Here is an 18143-nt window from a genome sequence, read left to right as displayed (position 1 = left end):
AACTTTGTGGTCTTGAGGTGGTAGTGCAGTTTGTCCTCCTGCCAATTTAAATGATACAGCAGCCTTTCCAAGTGCTTTAGTACTAATACTGTAACACTGTGTCAGTTAATCTGTTAAGGCCTGCAGTGACAACCCACTATGTATATGGAATGTCCGGTTCTCCTCAGTTGCCGCACAGGGAGGAGCTGTGCTTTACTTTGCCGAAATGCTGAAATCATTTTGCATAAGGAGACCCTTGGGTGAGACATTTAAGGTTCTCTCATGGCTAAAATGTTACTGCATTAGAGAAAGTATGTCTCTGCCTCTGTTGAAACTCAGTCACAAAGATTGTCTGATGCGCAAATTACAAGTTTCTCAAAGACAAAAACCTTGAATTTTGTTTGCTCTTTACCAAAAAAGTATAAAATTGGTGTGAAGCTACAGCATTCTGATGTGTGTGGTTATTCTCTAATGATCGCAACAGACACAGAACAGAAAGGGAATATTGAGGGGAGCTCTCCCTCCATGTTCTCTCTCTGAGAAGCACAGTGTTGGCATGCTCCTTGTCAAATACCATCTTGAGATTTCTGCAGACATCATCCAGATATATATAGAGAGAACTCCTTCGCTCTTTCAGACGGTACCCCTGGGAGTAGAAAGCTCCATGCAGGGGCATAATCACTTAGCATAGCAAAAACGGAGAGGGAGTGCTGGGAGGGTGCAACCCAAGCCGTAACCCAAGCCTGGTCAATGGCCTACTGCGGCTAGGTTTATTCACTGTTCTGTCCCACTGACATGAACTGGTGGTTATAAGGCTCAAACTGGTATATGTGAGTGAGCACAGTACACACAATATTTTACTTGATGGATAGTTGCAATAAGGCAGAGGCCCTTTGACTTGCACAGTTCTGTGTTGTGATAAATCTGTCATTTAAGGTATAAATTACACGAAAGTGTTGCTCAGTCAGATCTGATTCTATTTAAACTTTCTGTTTAGTTAATGGAAACCGTGTGTGCAGTATCTCCAGCATTTTCACCATGCTCAATAATTTGAAGAGTCAAATTCCAGAGGTATGAAGGTCAAATATTTCAGCTGCAGGTGCTTCATTGAAGATAGGTAACATTCTCCCTGTGCCAGTTTTTTTGCTACAGTAGAAGTAGTTGATGTTAAATGAAAGGATCTGTCATCTCTCAAACTGTAAATACCTGGCCAGGCCTCTTACAGGCCAGGATAATGCGGCACAAACATTTTTGTCATGGGGATTTTATATAAATCCCCATGACTGAAATGGTTCAAAAGTTGACCTTGGGGAAAACTGTAAGAAATATGATCTTTGAGGTTAAGATAATTTTTGACCCTCATATTTAGTTTTATACAGATTATTTAAATTATTCAAAGTTGGGATTTAGATGCAATATTCCAAGCTGAAGAGAAAGTTTGCAGAGAAGCCACAGTGACACTTATTGAGAGAAAACAAGCTGAGCTATGGAGTAAAACTACCAAAAGCAAAGGCTTCCAGTACTGCAAACGCAAATGTGGGATGATGGAGGAATATTTGTGGCCTCGGCAGGGCTCCTCCCAGTCTGTTTGTTTGTGTTCCCCCTCTACAGATGGGGACACACAGAGAGACAAGAATGTCAGCCATATCTGATGCTGCGCAGACAGCTTAGACTAAAAGAGGGGAGGAGAGGAAGCATTCGGGGGAAACTGTCACGATTCATTTCAAACTCCTGTGGGATGCTATGCTAGAATCCTAGACTTGTCATAGCACGAATACTGGAACAAAAAATCTGTCTGCCATTCTGCAATAAAAATCTGTCTTCAATTTAAGAAAACAACACACAACACTTTTTGCATTTTCGTTGTGTTTATTTGTACATAGTAAAGGGCAATTCAAGAGGGAAGTGGGGAGTAAATGATTGTTTACAGGCAGCTTGAACTTCTCCCAGTTCCAGATAAGAGATTCCTTCCGAAGCATCAGAGTCCTGTCCTGCACAGAAATTCCTTCAGAGGTTAGATGCTGTTGAAAGATCTTTCTAAATCATTGACTTAAATGCTCACTCATATCTTCACCCTCTTAACAAATGTTGCTTGCTCTTACTAGTTTTATATCTAAGTCTACAGCTGCCCAGAGTCATGTTGTAGCCCACTTTAAATATTTGTCTTCAATCATTTGACCCTCATGTCACGAGGCTAGAAGTTTCCGTGTTTACACAGAGGGAGAATCTTTCATATATGTGTCCATATATGGGCTCTCTGGTGTAAGCGAGGTGGAGGAGACAGAGGAGAGGGCTACGTTGTGGGGGCTTTTTGTGCGGTCCAAAGATGTACTCGATATTTCTTTCCATTCCACAGGGCTATAAAACTTCTTGGTATGCACTTCCAGCTTAGCCACTGTTCTCCTGTTACAGCCTTGCCTGTCAGAGCCCTATGGTGCAGATAAACGAAGCAATGGCAAGAGGAGGAGGATGTTGGACTTCTATGGTAGAATGTCAGTTTCCCTTTCTTTACAAACAAACTTCTCTGAATACACCCTCTCTTAACAACAAAATCCATCTGCTCTCCTTGAGGGAAAATAATCATTACTAAAACATTTACAATTTCCATTGTTGGCAAACAAAAAGTTCAGTTTTCTAAATTTGAAAGTGAAAGTGAAGGTTTATACCAAGTTTATGAACTTTAAACCGCATAATGATCATAGCTTGGCTGAAAAAAAGCCATAATGTGGAGTGTGTGTGAGAATCTACGGTGATGAGACATTCCATTGTGGTTTTGAGTGGCTGTTTGAAAGCTTGCAGGCTATGTTCAGTGAAACCCAGTCACAGTGGTCTCTCTAAAGTGAGGAATTCCACAGGAACCCACAGCTCTGCGGCACCTGCATTCTTGTACCAAAGCCTGACTGCAGCCCCGTATTTGATCAGATACCGTGACTGTTTTCCAGGCAGGCTCAGGTTCATAGCTAGTGAGCTGGATAAAACAATTGTGCAAAGCCAGTCATAAAACAACTGTCTGCGTGTGGAGACGTGAGAAAATATAGACATCCACATGGTGTGGTCTGGTTAGTTCCTGTCCCAAGGCCTTGGATGGCTGAGATAACAATATACAGTATGACAAGAGGATAATTATGCTCTGAGGCTGCCTAAAGAACACATCACTCCCATTGAAAGAATGAGAAAGACCAGATGTGGAAGAATCAGATCCTTTAGTTAAGTAAACACACCAACAATAACGTAAAAAAGTCCTGCATCTAAAACCCTGCTTATAAAAAGTATTATCAACACAAAGTACATGCTCTTAAGAAAAATGGCTTATGTTAGCATTATTAAATTTCATCAATGAGGACATAGCATTTTACTGTCGTAGCTGGTTGAGGTGGAGGTCGTCGAGTGGTTTCCAACCTAGGGGTTTAGCCCCCTCTTAAGGCTCTCAAGATAAAAGTGAGGGATAGAAAGAAACAAAACAAATACAAAGTTCTGCTACCCAAATTCACAAAAAAAGTATACATTTTTTATACACTTTGCTCCAATCTCTAAATGAAACCATTTGAAAAGTTTATGGCGGAATTACTCTTTGGTGGAACTGTTAACAACTAAATTACATTTTTTTATAAAAAAAAAAGAAAAATAATGAGTAACTACAGCTGTCAAATGAATATAGTGAATTAAAAGGTTCAGTATTGCCCTCTGAAATGTAGCTTGTGGAGTATAAAATTACATAAAGTGGAAAAAAGTACAAGAACCTCTAAATGTAAGTACAGTACAGTACTTGAGTAAATATATATACTTTATTTTCCACCATTGTGAAAGACTGTGAAGTTTCTTGGTTACTCCCTGGATCTATCAAAGGTAATCAGCTGAGTAAATACAGCAGAAGAAGGGCAGACAGACAAACTGTCCATGCAAGACATAATAGTATGGCTGAAGTCACACTGATTGATCATTCTGGCTGTCTCCACACCAAATCCTCTCATGAAAATTGGCATCAGTGTTGAGAAAAATCTGCTGAGCACTGAGTGGAGTGTTTATTCAGCTTTAATACAGGGCGGGGAGGCCGCAGGATTGAGAGAAGAAAAGGAGCCAAGCACTTTTTTCTCTGCAGAAATGTGGCCCGTCACATTACGAGTGTAGAGCAAAGTTTCCTTATTAAGACAGAGGGTTTGGATGGACGAGTGTTACATTTCACTCTAGACAGCTTAAATCCCAGGAGACACTGCAGATCAGTTCCAGTCTGCAGCCCAGTCGGAGACAGACAGTTCCCCTGTTCCGCAGCTCATTCTCAACACTGTTTCAGGCATGAACAAAACTGAGAAAAAAGACTTGGAGAACTTGGAGATTTTGGAAGAGCGGGTGTTGGAGTCAGAAGATATCATTTAGTAGATATTCCTAGTGTTACTTGTGGAGCTGTCCAAAATTAGCACCCAAGGTGCAAGTCTCAGCTCAGACCCAATATAGCCCTGCTGACTGAGAAATACTGTGCCTTCCTTACATGACGGCTAAAGGAGCTGCTGGGCCGTCATTGGAGAAATGGACAGCAAGCACTGTCACTCAGCAGAGGATGGACACTCTGACGGGGACTGCAATTAACTCACATACTTCACATAAAGCACCACCCACCTGTTAGCTCAAAATGGGTGAATTCTGTCTGCTGTTGCATTTCATAATGGCCTGAATGTGGGAGACTTCCTGTAATTTGATACTCAAAATATACTCTCACGACATTTGGCTGCACGGTTCAAGCCTAGAGTATGTGAACCAACTTTTTTTTGTTGTAATTTTACATAGAAAGCACGTTTTTGATTTCATCTAATCCACCCCACTCCGTCTCATGGGACTTACATCTATAATTATCTGTGAAATCAACAACTCATCATTTAGAGCAATATTACTCTAACCCATTAGATTTTAACTTTGTGAAATCACATAAACACATAGATCATATAAACATTAACCAGTTCTAAGTTACCAAAGCACAGGAGTAATCTCTACAGACTCTGTTTACTATACCCATTAAACCACAGACTGCACAGTGGGTAGGTTATAGAGCCAGCATGTTAGGAGATCCCCACTGATGACCTAAAATAGTCATGTGTTCCAGACCTGAGTAAAAGGCTCTTTTAGATCCATCAGCTGCTGTCTCCCAGGTTTATGTTAGGGAGCACTGCTTCTCAGAGCAGGCAGAGGGGCGGTATGTGAGTATGAGGTTCCTTTAAACACGATGGCCTTAGTAAAAACCAAGTCACTGCTAATATTCCTTTGTGTTTCTTTCTTTCAGGCTTTTCAGAGCATTTAATTGAATACAATTGTCTTGTACAAAGTCCATACACTACACGCACACTTTACACTGGCCACATCCCTGGAACATCAAGTACCTCACTGAAGGAAACTTGGATAATGATGGACATAATAGATGGTTCAGTCTTTTTTCCCTCGAAATCTGAAATTTCTGAGAGGTGTTTGTAATTTCTCCTCTGCAGTTTGTTAAGTGCCTTCTACCTTCTCGCTGCCATGCTATCTTTGGGTCTGGGCTATGTGACACTTCCTGACAAAATGGACTGAAGCCAAACATTAACAGAGTTTCAACCCATGAACAATGCTGGGTTTTACTGTTTTAACAGCTTGGGCAAGCTGTACTATGACATGCTGTGTATATCAATCACTCTCAACGTAATTGTAACCACAAAACACTTACTTCTGTAAGCTTTCATGAAAATCCTGAAGAACGGGATGTTGTGCTTGGAAAGCAGCTGAAAACGACAAGAAATGAGAACTTCTCTCACATTGCTCAAAGACCTGACACGGACCTGTGAAATAAAGACACTGTCAGATTGAAATATTGTCTATGACAAAAATGAAAGTGTCAGTAGCATGCTTTGGACAAATGACCCAGCCCAAAACCCAAAAGCCTTTCCTGTTCTGCATTTTTTCCAAACCTCACTTCCTCCTCCATCACTCTCTAGAAGTGGAGAAAACTGGCTTAGGGCAGTTTCCCTCTCTAATGCTGTAAAAGATCACGATGCCCTCTAAATCTGTTTTATAATTTTAGCCTTTCCAGAATTGGGTTCCAAATAAAAATAGACTGACCAAATTCAGTTCACATACAGGTTTCTTTCAATAGTGAGATGTATGCCTGTTCTTTTATATATATAAAGATTTCACCATTGTTCAGTGTAGTAGTATAACATTAAAAGTATTTCCCCAAAAGTCAAATGATGAAACTAATAAACACTGAAATTTCAAGGGGTATTATTAAAATGCTGTAAGTGGCTACATAGCTCTTCAGTGTGACAACTATTAGTTTCACTGAGGCTGTTCTTAGCTGAAGCCATGACTCTATTCCTGCACAGTCTCACTTCTGAGTATACATTAATGCCTGTTATTCACACTGTAAAATATATAAACATATCAGCCAAGTGCATTTGTTGTTGTTCTGCCATGGCTTATTTACCATAATATAGATTAGTGATGAAACAATGAAAATGGAAAATATAAATGGAGAGTTGACCCAATGTCATTTGGTTTAGCCACAGGCTAACATGGCTTCATTTTTCAGAACTTGAGCGTGTAACAAAGTCTAAACTTAATGGCTGCCAGGCTATGTGTATTAGGCATGGCACAACTCACAGTGACTGCAAAACAAAAATTCCAACACAGCAAATAGAAGTCATTTAGGATGCCAGAGATGCATACTGTTGATGCTAAGGTTTACTGTATGTTTCAAGGAAGTATTAGATGGGCTCTCCCAGTTAAACACATGACTTCAGTTTCCCCACTCCACTGTGTGGCTTGACCTTTCTTGAAACCAAAACACTCAACCAACCAAATATGGTGTTTGACGATGTGCATTGTGCTGACCACCTCTAACTATGCTTTACACTCTGCCCCCATATTGTTGCAGACAAAGAAAGAAGATCAGCTTCAGAGTGAAATAAGTTTTGTATCACCTGAGGAAAAGAGGCCAAGCTCCAGTTTCAATCATTTCAAAATTTTCAAAAGTGGCAGACCAGCATATGTTAGACGAGCTACTTCTTCGTCTTTTTTGCCTTGGTGAAGCACTTTATAACATGGGTTATAAAAGGTTCTCTACAAATAAAGATTATTATTATTACAAAGGTTTTAGCTGTGTAACTCAGGGTGCAAAATGAATGGGAACCAAAACATCTAAATGGGAGTCACTGCATACTTCAGGGTCTGTCTGTGAACCAGAAGGGGGAAAAAAAGCACATCCACTATGTCCATATTTGGTCTGGTTACCTTTGCCAATCCTTCCACTACAACATATTTCTCAAAACACTTCACTCCACTGACCCCTCTGACAGAACTATGAAGGACAATATTGACATCTGCTGGAAAGAATGCAGGATGACGTTTGTCGACTAGATGAAAAAGGACAACACAATCTTAACGGTACTGGTTGTTTGAAACTCTTTATTTTTGGTGAATACAAAAAATACTTTTGTGACCAGATAAATATCATACATACAGCTTCAAATCATAAAACTAATGCAGTCTGTTAAAGAAAGCACAACACCTATTCATAACAGAGCTAGTAACTTTTTCTAATTCAGTTAATACTTGCACAGATCAGTTAGACAATATATTTTAAGGTAATTCTTACATTTACTGATAAAAACGTATTTTTAGTGGTTAGACAATGAAACAAGGAGGCGATTCGGTCCTACATTTAAGAGGGACATAATGACTGCAACAATTCCTCGACTTCAGAAACAAATTGCCACATGCTCATGGAATGCAGTCTAGTGTTAGTCTTCCGATATGGTCTCTAAATCCTAAGGTATCCACAGATGCCCTTTGATATTAGCATTATAACACTGTAGGCAAATAGGCCACCAGCAAAGGCATTGTATTGTATGGCAAAGAACTAGGTGACAGTTTATTAAGACCCTGATGGGGAACAGACTGGCATAATGTTCTGATCCAGAGAGGACAAGGCTCAGGCTCCCACCCAGCCTGATCTTGAGCTGCTTGCAGGGCAGACTCAAGTAAGGCACTAGTACAAAATGCAGACCAGACACTGGCATGGACAGACTGAGGAGATGAACTGCTTAAAATTTCCAATATATTATTCATTAACATACTAATGAAAATCATCATTTCCTTGTTTCCTCAATCAGAGCTCAAAGCCTTCTAGTTTTAAGGAGAATGTCCTACATTTAATATAATGGAAGCTTTAAATTGCCTTCGTCAGTGCTGTAAGTTTATCAGTGCAGAACGTATGCTTGTTTCATTCAATTCAAGAGCCAAAAGCCAAATATCATTGCACACAACCAGTCTTTCAACCATTAACAGCGCAGAGTCTCATTATTATCTTGCTAGGATATTCAGTGTAATGTATTGCTATAGACAGCCAGTCTAAACTGAGAATGCCTTTACTATGACAGGGCAGTGGCTGGTGGAGAATAACTGTATATGTGTGTATGTGTGTGTGTGTGTGTGTGTGTGTGTGTGTGTGTGTGTGTGTGCGCGCGTGCAGTACAGTGGATACCTGAACAAAATCTGGCCAGTGTTAATGGGGGAAGAATTAAAACATGAAGACAAGAGAGAACAAACATGAGCGATAATGTAAACATATATTCTTTACACAGCTCTGTGTATATAAGGGAAGAACTGGTGGGATTACGTGAAGTGGCATGATGTACAAGCAGCATGACATATTTGGTCACATATAGTCCAGATTATCTGAATAACACAGATCACACCTGTCTGCTCTTTAAGAACAATTAGTTTCTTTAAAAGAAATCAGTCAAGAATAAATATCTGTATAGCTAGTTTTGGTCAGTGGTCTGTTATTTTCTTTTTTCTATTTGACATGAACTCCAATCAGAACCCCCCATTGTTTGGTTTAGTTTAATTAGAATCCTTGAACGCTAAAGATTTGCTAGTTTAGCAGCAAACCCCAAGTTCACATTTTTATCAGTAAAACACGAGTGCCTTTCCACTCTATACTACTCTATTGGTTAGTAGCTTCATTGATATGTATAGACATTATGGTGCATGCATGCCAGTGCTGAAATGAGGCACCCACCTCTCCTGCCTTGTTATTAACCCTTTGAGGTTTTTACATTTAAAATACAAGCTATGGACCCTAAGGTTTGTTCTGCCAGTTGCAGAGATATCATCAGTTCATTTCTCTTTGCTCCAAACCTTTAACAATTATAAAACATTCAATGATTATAAAGAATTACTGTATTCGCAATACCTTTGATTCATGATTGTAACAGTCAGTGACGCTCATGATGCAGTAACACTCACAAAGCAATGATACGTTTATCATACAACTTCATCATACTGTCTCATCCTCCTTTAAGTGACAACTCTAACAACCTTCTCAATATTGAATGTCAATACCATTCACACACACACACACACACACACACACACACACACACACACACACACACAAATACACTATAGAGCACAGGCACTTGTTTTCTCACCAAACAGGCCTGTTTCAAGTGCTGTATATTCCTCGGTTATATGAGATTAAAGCAGCCAATCGTACATCGGCAACACCTCCCCATGACAGGCGGGTCTCGTCAGCGCAGCGCACATCCTGTCCGCTCAAGCCAATCAGCCCTCATCCTCCCTCAGCTCGCTGGGCAGGAACTTGTACTGCTGCTGTCGGATCTGAGCCAGCTTCTTTCGTGCTTCCTCCAGCTCTCGCTCCTTCCTCAGCATCTCCTCCTGAGCTGCAATGATCTGAGGACACACAGGAACAGCTGACAGAAAATGTGCCTTCTACTCATCATAATCTCATTCCTGTGGATGGCTGAGAATCAGCTCATACTGTCAGTTAACTCTAAGCACAACACAGAGGAGAAAATACAGGAACATTTTATTAAAATTAACCACATTTCCTAAACATGTCTATACTGTACATTTACATAAGATGAGAAGATCGGTAGTGATGCATGTAGAAAGAAGCATTTAAACATTACAGCAAAACTTGAATAGATAATTTCATGACAACTTTAGTTTTGCATGTGCTTTGTTGTTACATTAGCTGTCAATCACTAGTGGTTCCTAAGTCAGATTTCATCATTTTATGAAAATAACTTAGTTAGTTAGTTGTAAGGATAGTAAGCATTAGGCTATAACATTTTAAAATTATTGATAATACTAGTGTTTAAAAAAACAATAAATGGTCAATCAAAGTGGTTAAACAAATAATGTTGTCCAAAGTTCCCCTCAGTGCGACAATCATCAGAAATCAATGAGACAGCGAGCCTCTCTCGTTAGATAGAAAAACTGACAAGCTGATGCCCAGCCGAGCTGCACCACTGACTGAGACAGGAACCCAATCAATCAAGATGAAAAGTAAAGCTTCCTGTAGCACCCTGAGGTTTTGGAAAAAGAGACACTCACTCCTCAATTACTGTAAAATTCTTGTTAAGATCAAAAAGAAGCAAATTCTCAAGACTTCAAGAGATGTGATGTTTTGCAGCTCTGGGTGTCTGGTAAACCTGGCAAACAGCTTTGAAATGAAGCTGATGGGCTGTTTATCCACAGCAGCTCATCACAATTTCGGGAAAAAAATGACGGTGGCATTTTGGCATATCAGCGAGAGGTGCAAACATTCCGTGAAAAGGGCAAACCACACAACAGAGATGATTCCGGTTCCAGGTCTCACATAAACATTTTTTAGGCTTTTCTCTCACCTGAGCTATGCCTCCAACGAATTTGGTCTTTACCACCACACTGTCATCTTCAGTCTTGTCAAATGCTGCTTTCTGAGCAGCCCTCACCAGGTTGTCTGAAGCTCGCTTCACTGCGTTGCCAGCAGCCTTCAAACAGATAATCTCAAAGTTAGCATGCACAGAGTCCTTCCAACAGATGCATTAAAATGGTGTTTCAGTGTTACCTGTAGTCTCCTCATGGCTTCAGAATCCTGGTCAGCCTTCACCTTGCAGGCCACCAGCAGCTGAGCTGTGGAGGCCGCAACCTGTTTGGCTGAAGAAATGAGCTTCTCCTCGCTGGCATGGCCCTGCACTGAGGCGTTAGCTGCCTCACACAGGTTACTGGTGGCTGCCGCTACCATACGTGCCTGCAGCAAACAATAAATTGCTCACATGCTCTTGGGTTGGGTTTACATCTTGTTTTAAACTGGATTACATTACATACAGTGTAATGTTTATACAGTACTTTGTCGACATGTTCAAAGTGTTAGGCAGCAATACTTACTGCTGATATAAGACCTTGTGACCACTGGCCGTCATCCACTGCATTGGCTAGATTGGATCCCACCTGAGGTAGACATTGGGTAAAAAACACAACCTATGTGTTGTTTTACATTATTAGTAATATATTGTATCTTGCAGAGTGTCTGAGTTGACTGACCTTGCCTTGTGCCACCAGTTCTCTCTGAGCTGCTGATGCAGATTTGACAAGCGCGCTTGTTGCTGCAGCGATGGACTTTGCTGCTTCTAAGATTTGCTCCTCAAAATCCAGTGTCTCATCTGCCTGCTGAAAGTAAAACCACATATTAAATTAGACTTACACATATAGAATGCTACAATAAATGCGACAATTATTACTGTGTCAACAGGTCAACCAGAGCCGTAACCAGGATTTTATGAATACTAAGATCATGAGTCATGATCACCAAAAGTTTTTTTATAATTTTATTACTGTATCTGGATTTTGAAAAACAAAACTGTTCAACCCTTTTGTCTGTACGTTTTGCTTAATTTACTTCCTTGAATCATTTATGTATAATTTGATAATATGCCTAAAACAAGTAGAATTTACATATAAAGAATATAAAACAATATTGGAATCTAAATATCCAAGTCAACCCCTCCAGCTTCCTCAAATTCCCAGAAAAACACTGCAGAGTGGTAGGTACTGTAGTTATGGTTTCCAAACCCGAACTGAATGCCATTATGAAGATCACAGAGCATCAGTTCAGAGACAGTTCAAAAAATCAGCAGTCAACAACATGTGATCGACCACAGACCTCCATAAACACATTAAGGCACAGGTGGCTGGAGACAGGGCGGGACACTGTAGGAATATGTTTGATATATAGTTGGACTGAATAACAACCTAATATATCAAACATATCAGACAGAGCCCTGCAGAGAAGGCTTCCAGGTCTACAACGGCTAGGAAAGGGTGAAGGGGGGAGGCAGGGCAAGGATGCATGCTGGGATAGGGTGAGAGGGACGAAGGAGCAGAGAAGAGAGTAAAAAAAGAGGAAGAAGGAGATTTTTCAGACTTTCGGGTGGTTTAATGCTCTGAGTATTAAAATGTGGTATTCTGTAAGCTTTGTCTCAGTAAAAAATTTACTCAGGGTAGAACATTGTCATTATTAAAAAATATATGGCACCATATATGGTGCTCTGTAATTGTTTCAGAATCTGTGGAATGAAAATTTGCCTTTATGATCAGAGTTCTGTCTTTGAACTGTTTTTTTGTCCTTTACATCAATATATAAAAACAGATGATGGATGGACAAACATTTTGATCATTTCTGAATATGGAGGAGAATAAGAAATGTTCGTAAATACATTTTGAACTGTCCTCACATGGGGAAAAAACAGGGTAAAACTTGAAAGGTAGTCCCCCTTTAAATGCTATTAGGTAAGGCTTGCATCCTATTAGATCACTAGAGGGAGACACCGACATCTAAAAGAGGAAAAGCTTTTCATTCACTAATCCCTTTTCATAAATATGAAGGTCCCCATAAATGGAGTCTGTAGCTGTGGAATTAAAGTATGAGACAGAGCATTATGTGGACTTTATTAAAACTGGGGGAGACTAAATATGCTTTCCTTCATGTCATACGGGCTGAGGGTTGAGCTGACAATCACTTTGTACAGGAAGAGGTACAGAGAAGGGGGTGAGCACTACAGGTGCATGTACAGAAGGAAGAGCACTAGGACCCAACTATCCAGTCTCCAGAGACAGAAACAAACAACACAATCATGCAGTAGCAAACACAACCATGTATTACATACAGAAGAACAAAAGTAATTTCACTATCACCACCACCTCCCACCTATTTTCTCTGCATATGATGCGGTAAAAGTTGTTTTGTTTTTTAGGCAATACCACAGCGTGGGGGGATGATTAACAGGCTGAAAAAGCCACTGCAATAAAACAAATGAAATAAGACAGAGGCCCTCTCTTTCGGAAAGGGTCACAACAGTTCATCACACATTTGAACTCATTCCAACATAAGCTGGAGGACCCAGCAGTGTAATTGCGTCTCCTGGCAACAAAACTCAAAATAATGTCCAAACGTGCCTTTGAAGAAAGTTTTCCAAGGCATCATGTGTTTGCTCACTGGACCAGCTGCCTGAGTCAACTTGGTATGTGTAATGCAGATTTTTTTTTTCTCCTTTAATGATATCGAGACAGCAGCTCAGTCACTGAAAAAGAAGACTCCACTTCAAAGTCAGTGTCACCTTTTCCTACCTTTGGCCCACTTCGCCTCCCTGCTGATTAATAGCAAAAAGCTGTGCGTGGGTTTGTGTGGGTGGAAAGGGTGAGAGGGGCACTTATACCTTGGGTTTGGCTCTGGGTTTCAGCTGCTCTAGTTTCTTGGCTGCAGCTTCAATGGACGCTGCTGCTCCGAGGAGCTCAGTCTCGGCGATGACAGTGGGGTCCTCGGGGTCCACACACTCCGATCCTGAACAGGAGCATCACATGCCCATGCGTTGGTTATTGCATGTTTTTTTGTACAGACTCACAAAATAAACACCATTTTTTTTTATGTAACAAGAGATCAACAGTATGCTTTAAAGGCTTTTCATGCACTTTCACACAATCCAGACGTCAGAGATTCTAAATCTCAACCCACTTCAACTGTAGCCACACTCACTATACACTCCAAAAGAATTACTTGCAGTATGATAGCAATGCCTCAAAGTTAAATAAGATAAATGAAAAGTTAGAGGAAATGCACATTTGATGGATCATTGTCTTTTTATAGGTTTTTAAGTGCCCATAAAACGGAGCAGTTTGGGAACAGCTTGGTAAAGCAGATGGAACAATGTTTTCATAGATTATGTTGAGCTCTGGGGAAATCTGTTCTGCACGCCCACTCCCAAGCCGTCTACTCCTCTACCCCCTTCTGACTCTATGAAAGGTGATCTGGAGGAACAAAACACACCCTTCCCCACTTACCTCCATCTGAAGCAGCAAAGAGAGAGAGAGGGGGAGAGAGAGAGCACATGGGACATTAGAGAGGTGAAGTGGATAGCCCCGCTGGGTCTCAGGCTATACGCTGAAATCTAATTCTCATCCAAACTCAATCTATTACTCCTGTCAGATGCAGCAGTGCAGCTTCTAGAGGAAACACTTGTACGTTTGTTCATAACCATCATACAGAGCTTAATTTGGAACAATTTACATGGCAATCACTCTGTGGTACGATTTCATGACCCATCTTTATTACGGACACAGACAGCTTTGGTGACTTGACACAATAACACCATAATATCATTCATTCGAGAGGATTAGAACTCCTTTGACTATTCTCTAAAATCTTCATAATCCTGTTTTTCAAAAAACAAAACAAAACATTTTATCAAATTGAGTTGGCTCTGAATGGGAATCTCCTCAAGTCTTATTTTTTTTCAGCTTTCCCTGTTACCCTGCAGTGGCTTTAAGGGCTCACAGACAATTTTTGGACAGCACACAAGCTTCTGTAAAATTCATGCCTCCTAATAAAATTACATTACGCTGTTTCAAGTATCACAAACGCTTGGAATGCTAAATATACACAACTGTCATTTGTGTTAAATGGTCCTTATAATCCTGACATTGGCCAGAGTGGGGTCACTGATAACTAAAGGTTGTTCAGCCAAACTTTCGTTTGTGTGCGTTGTTGTAAGAGAGTGTGTGGCAATGTTGTAAGAGAGTGTGTGTATCAGCAATGTGTGTGGCCTCACCTTTCATGGCCTCAGCTGTCTGGACGAGCTCTGTCACACACGCTGCCACATGCTTCGAGTGTACGGCCAGCTGCTGCTTCTGTTCGGGCATGGGCTTCTGCAGCACCTGAAAATACAACAGCCCAAAATGTGCACATGCACACACGAACGCACGTGAACAAGAGGCGTGTAATAAAGATTGACCTGATGAAGGAGTCTGCACTGTCACTATTTAATTCAGTTATGGTTGCAATATGTTTCATATTTGGTTCTTAGTTGATTGGCAAAGTAGAGACAGGACACTCTTTATACAACCACAAATTATACACAAGACACCTGTAGTGGCCTAATGTCCTGCCAGAACCAACATGATGTACTCGTAATTAATTATGCAAGTAAAATAATTAATTAAGCTACTTAATACATTAATTAGCAATTGTCCTTGTCTTCACATAACATATGGGGAGTGTTATCATTAAATAAGGGATTTTATGAAAATTTGTTTTGCTGATTAATTTGCAGATTTATGCAACAAGGTGCTCAGAAATTAAATCAGATCTTCAGCAGGGGTACATTGTGGTGTAAGACATCTTATATATGTTTATTTTTTATATGTATAAAACATACATTTTTTAAGATTAATGTGGTTACAGACGGATATAGCAGTCGTCAGTTTTGTCATTCACTGGCTGGTTATCATTTAGGAGACCTTCTTTCAAAGATAAGGTTGGCATTATTCTATATTTCTCTTATTGACAACTACCTCAAGAAAAGTAGTTTCTGGACAACAAGAGAGGCCTGTGACACCGAAAAATAAGCAAAATCAGGCTTTAGCTACAAAGATAACGCCTGATACAAGGATCAGTTTATTGTTGGTTTGGGTATTTCTGTTGGATTTGTACATAGAATATCGCCTAATTTTTTGGTTAATGGTGACGCTACAGTGAATTAAGCAGATGACTGAAAGGAAGCCCGGAATGGTTTTTCAAGAATGAGAGGATTTAAACCTGCAGACAAAAACAGTAAAACCTCACTTGGTACTGGTAAATATCAAGATCCACTCTTCCACACTGTTGCTACACACACACACACACACACACACACACACACACACACACACACACACACACACACACAAACGCAAGTAACTTCCATCATTTATTAATGAGAATTTCTTTTTCTAACCTGCAGCACTTGCTCCAGAAGGTTGATGTATCCGGTGGTGCACTCAGAGCCATACTTCAGGGCCTTACTCCTCAATTCTTCGCCCACTTCTGGGTGGCAGGCTGCTTGCTGGAAGGGTGTGAAAACCATGTTGTATGGTAAATTAAAAAAGAAAAGGACACAAAACTTGTCCCCCCTAGAATTTTATTTATTTAACAGTTAACACAAGTCCTGACATAAAAGTATACCTGTGATATGTGAGGTCCAGAACGGCCTCTATACAATTTGGGATGTTGATATGTACATTATCTAGTGCCAAGCACATATCAAATTCATAGCTAATGAAAAACTAATTAGTTTGTCATGCCTTGATTGCCAAAAGCATACCCTAAAATGCATGCCTGCTTTGTATTCATTCTGGTTTTGCCTTGTTACAAATGCTCAGTCACTGAAGGACATCCTGACTGATGCTCCGCTGCACGACTTTAAAATGTGACTGAGTCACTACCAGCGGGAGCAGCCGTAAAGTAGACTAGACTCTAATGTCCTATCTGCTCTCAGCAGGATGGGCTCACATGTTCCCTGGCAGCCTGGTGATGTCTGTGTGAGGCCTGTTCTGGCAGGGCAGTGTGGATTAGCACCTTGCAGGTAGTCAGCATATCGGAGATGGCTTTGCGGCTCAGGTTGGCAGTGGCGATAACGTCCTCCTGTTGAGCAGAGTTGCCTGCAGCCACTGCCTTAGCCGTTGCTATGGTGATGCCCTTTGTCATGCGGATGAACTCTTCGGGTGTGGTGTGCTTGTCTGGGATGTCCTTGGACTGGAACACCTTACCCACAGACACAGGTAGTTGGATATAGGCATGCTAGTGGCTCAGATATGTTAATACAGATGGGACATGAAGAAGTGCATATGGACTCTAGACTATGGCAGCAGAATGTGTAAACAAGTGAGGAGCAAATATGGGTGGTTGTATAATTAGGAGTTAGGTAGATTGTGTTGAACTTGGCTTTGGCTGCAGCTCTTAGTTAAGCCTCCTCTAGGGCTGGGGGATTCTCCAATAAGGATTAGCAGTAAATTACAAAAAAAACAAGCTCCTGAAATCTTCTTCCTTTCTCACTCTGCCTGCGCCTGCTACCCAGATCCTGATAAGAGCTGTGAGAAAGCTTCAGGGGCTGAGAGGGAAGGGGAAGGAAAGGAGCCGGACAGATAAAGGAAAAAAGAACAAAAAGCTCCCCTGTTTTGTTCAGAATAATAGACATAGATATCCCTGACCCTCTTTGGGCCAGCTTTGTAGAGAGGCTGTGTCTCATCATCTGACTCCCAAAAGACCATAAAGAAGCGGTTTCGGCCGGTGAGGAGCTCTTACTGTCAGCTCCTGCTTGATGCATTCAATGGTGGCCTCCAGTGCCCTCGTCCCGCGGGTTGCTTCATCCTCCACTGCCTTCACTGTTTTTAGAAGAGACGTCACGTTGGTCACCATGACCTGTCAAATAAAGTGAGTAATGATGAGGCTCGCAGTCAAACCAGGAGGTGGCGCTCTTTCTCCTCAGCAGTAAAACATTACAACATTATTTTTGACTCCCCCTTGACTGATTCCATTACAGTGAATAACAGTTACACTTATCTAATGAAAATGAAAGCGATCACCTGCTGAAGAAACACCGCGTGATGAATTTCAAATTAAAAGAGAGTGATTCACTGCTGGTAATACAGTTTATTCACTGACAACTTGGAAGGGGGGGAAAAAACTCAAAAATTCAAGTTTTATTCATGGTGACACATTCTGTTCTGTCTGCGCTGCATTCAGCAAAGTGTACATTATTAGGTTAGGAATTTGAGCAACATGATAACCGGGAGTTTGAGATGGTCCCATTTGGAGGTCACCATATGTTAGAGGAACAGAAACAATCTGTCAACATAGCCAGGTCCATGGGTGGCCCTAATTCCATTTAGATGAGAAAATACAAGAAACCTCATGCAACAGTTAGAGATACGTGCTGTGCTTAGTGTGATAGTTGTGAGAAAAATAAATAAATATATAAAAAATTTTTAAACATTTGCAGAAGACAAAGCAAATCTTTGGCTCAGAGGTATCCCTGGCTCTG

The 18143-nt window shown here is 40.8% G+C and overlaps 1 protein-coding gene and 1 long non-coding RNA gene across 7 annotated transcripts in view; both read right to left on the bottom strand.

The window, feature by feature from the left end:
• Positions 1 to 1828: 1828 nt before the first annotated feature.
• On the bottom strand, positions 1829 to 5871 carry LOC119894216. Its single transcript, XR_005442892.1, has 2 exons — positions 5669 to 5871; positions 1829 to 1970 (listed from the first exon to the last, which is right to left on the bottom strand). It is a non-coding gene; the product is annotated as an uncharacterized LOC119894216 (long non-coding RNA).
• Positions 5872 to 7384: 1513 nt separating this feature from the next.
• The window catches only part of tln2b (talin 2b), an 83623-nt gene continuing 72864 nt past the window's right edge, over positions 7385 to 18143 (bottom strand). For 4 of the 6 annotated variants that reach the window (XM_038706818.1, XM_038706820.1, XM_038706821.1 and 1 more), the window contains exons 48-58: positions 17405 to 17521; positions 16679 to 16864; positions 16059 to 16166; positions 14895 to 15000; positions 14128 to 14133; positions 13506 to 13630; positions 11335 to 11460; positions 11179 to 11241; positions 10859 to 11041; positions 10656 to 10781; positions 7385 to 9696 (exon numbers count right to left, since the gene is read on the bottom strand). In XM_038706818.1, the coding sequence (XP_038562746.1) occupies positions 9568 to 9696; positions 10656 to 10781; positions 10859 to 11041; positions 11179 to 11241; positions 11335 to 11460; positions 13506 to 13630; positions 14128 to 14133; positions 14895 to 15000; positions 16059 to 16166; positions 16679 to 16864; positions 17405 to 17521 (1275 nt within the window). In that variant the 3' untranslated portion in view covers positions 7385 to 9567. The remainder of the gene's footprint in view (positions 9697 to 10655; positions 10782 to 10858; positions 11042 to 11178; positions 11242 to 11334; positions 11461 to 13505; positions 13631 to 14127; positions 14134 to 14894; positions 15001 to 16058; positions 16167 to 16678; positions 16865 to 17404; positions 17522 to 18143) is intronic. The other 2 variants (XM_038706819.1, XM_038706823.1) reach the window with 1 other exon arrangement.

The sequence above is a fragment of the Micropterus salmoides genome, unplaced genomic scaffold, assembly GCF_014851395.1.
Source record: "Micropterus salmoides isolate LMB-PRFRI ecotype aquatic unplaced genomic scaffold, ASM1485139v1 Ms_hic_scaffold_8, whole genome shotgun sequence".
In the NCBI taxonomy this organism is placed as follows: Eukaryota; Metazoa; Chordata; class Actinopteri; order Centrarchiformes; family Centrarchidae; genus Micropterus; species Micropterus salmoides.
This window is presented reverse-complemented; position numbering and strand designations above follow the sequence as displayed.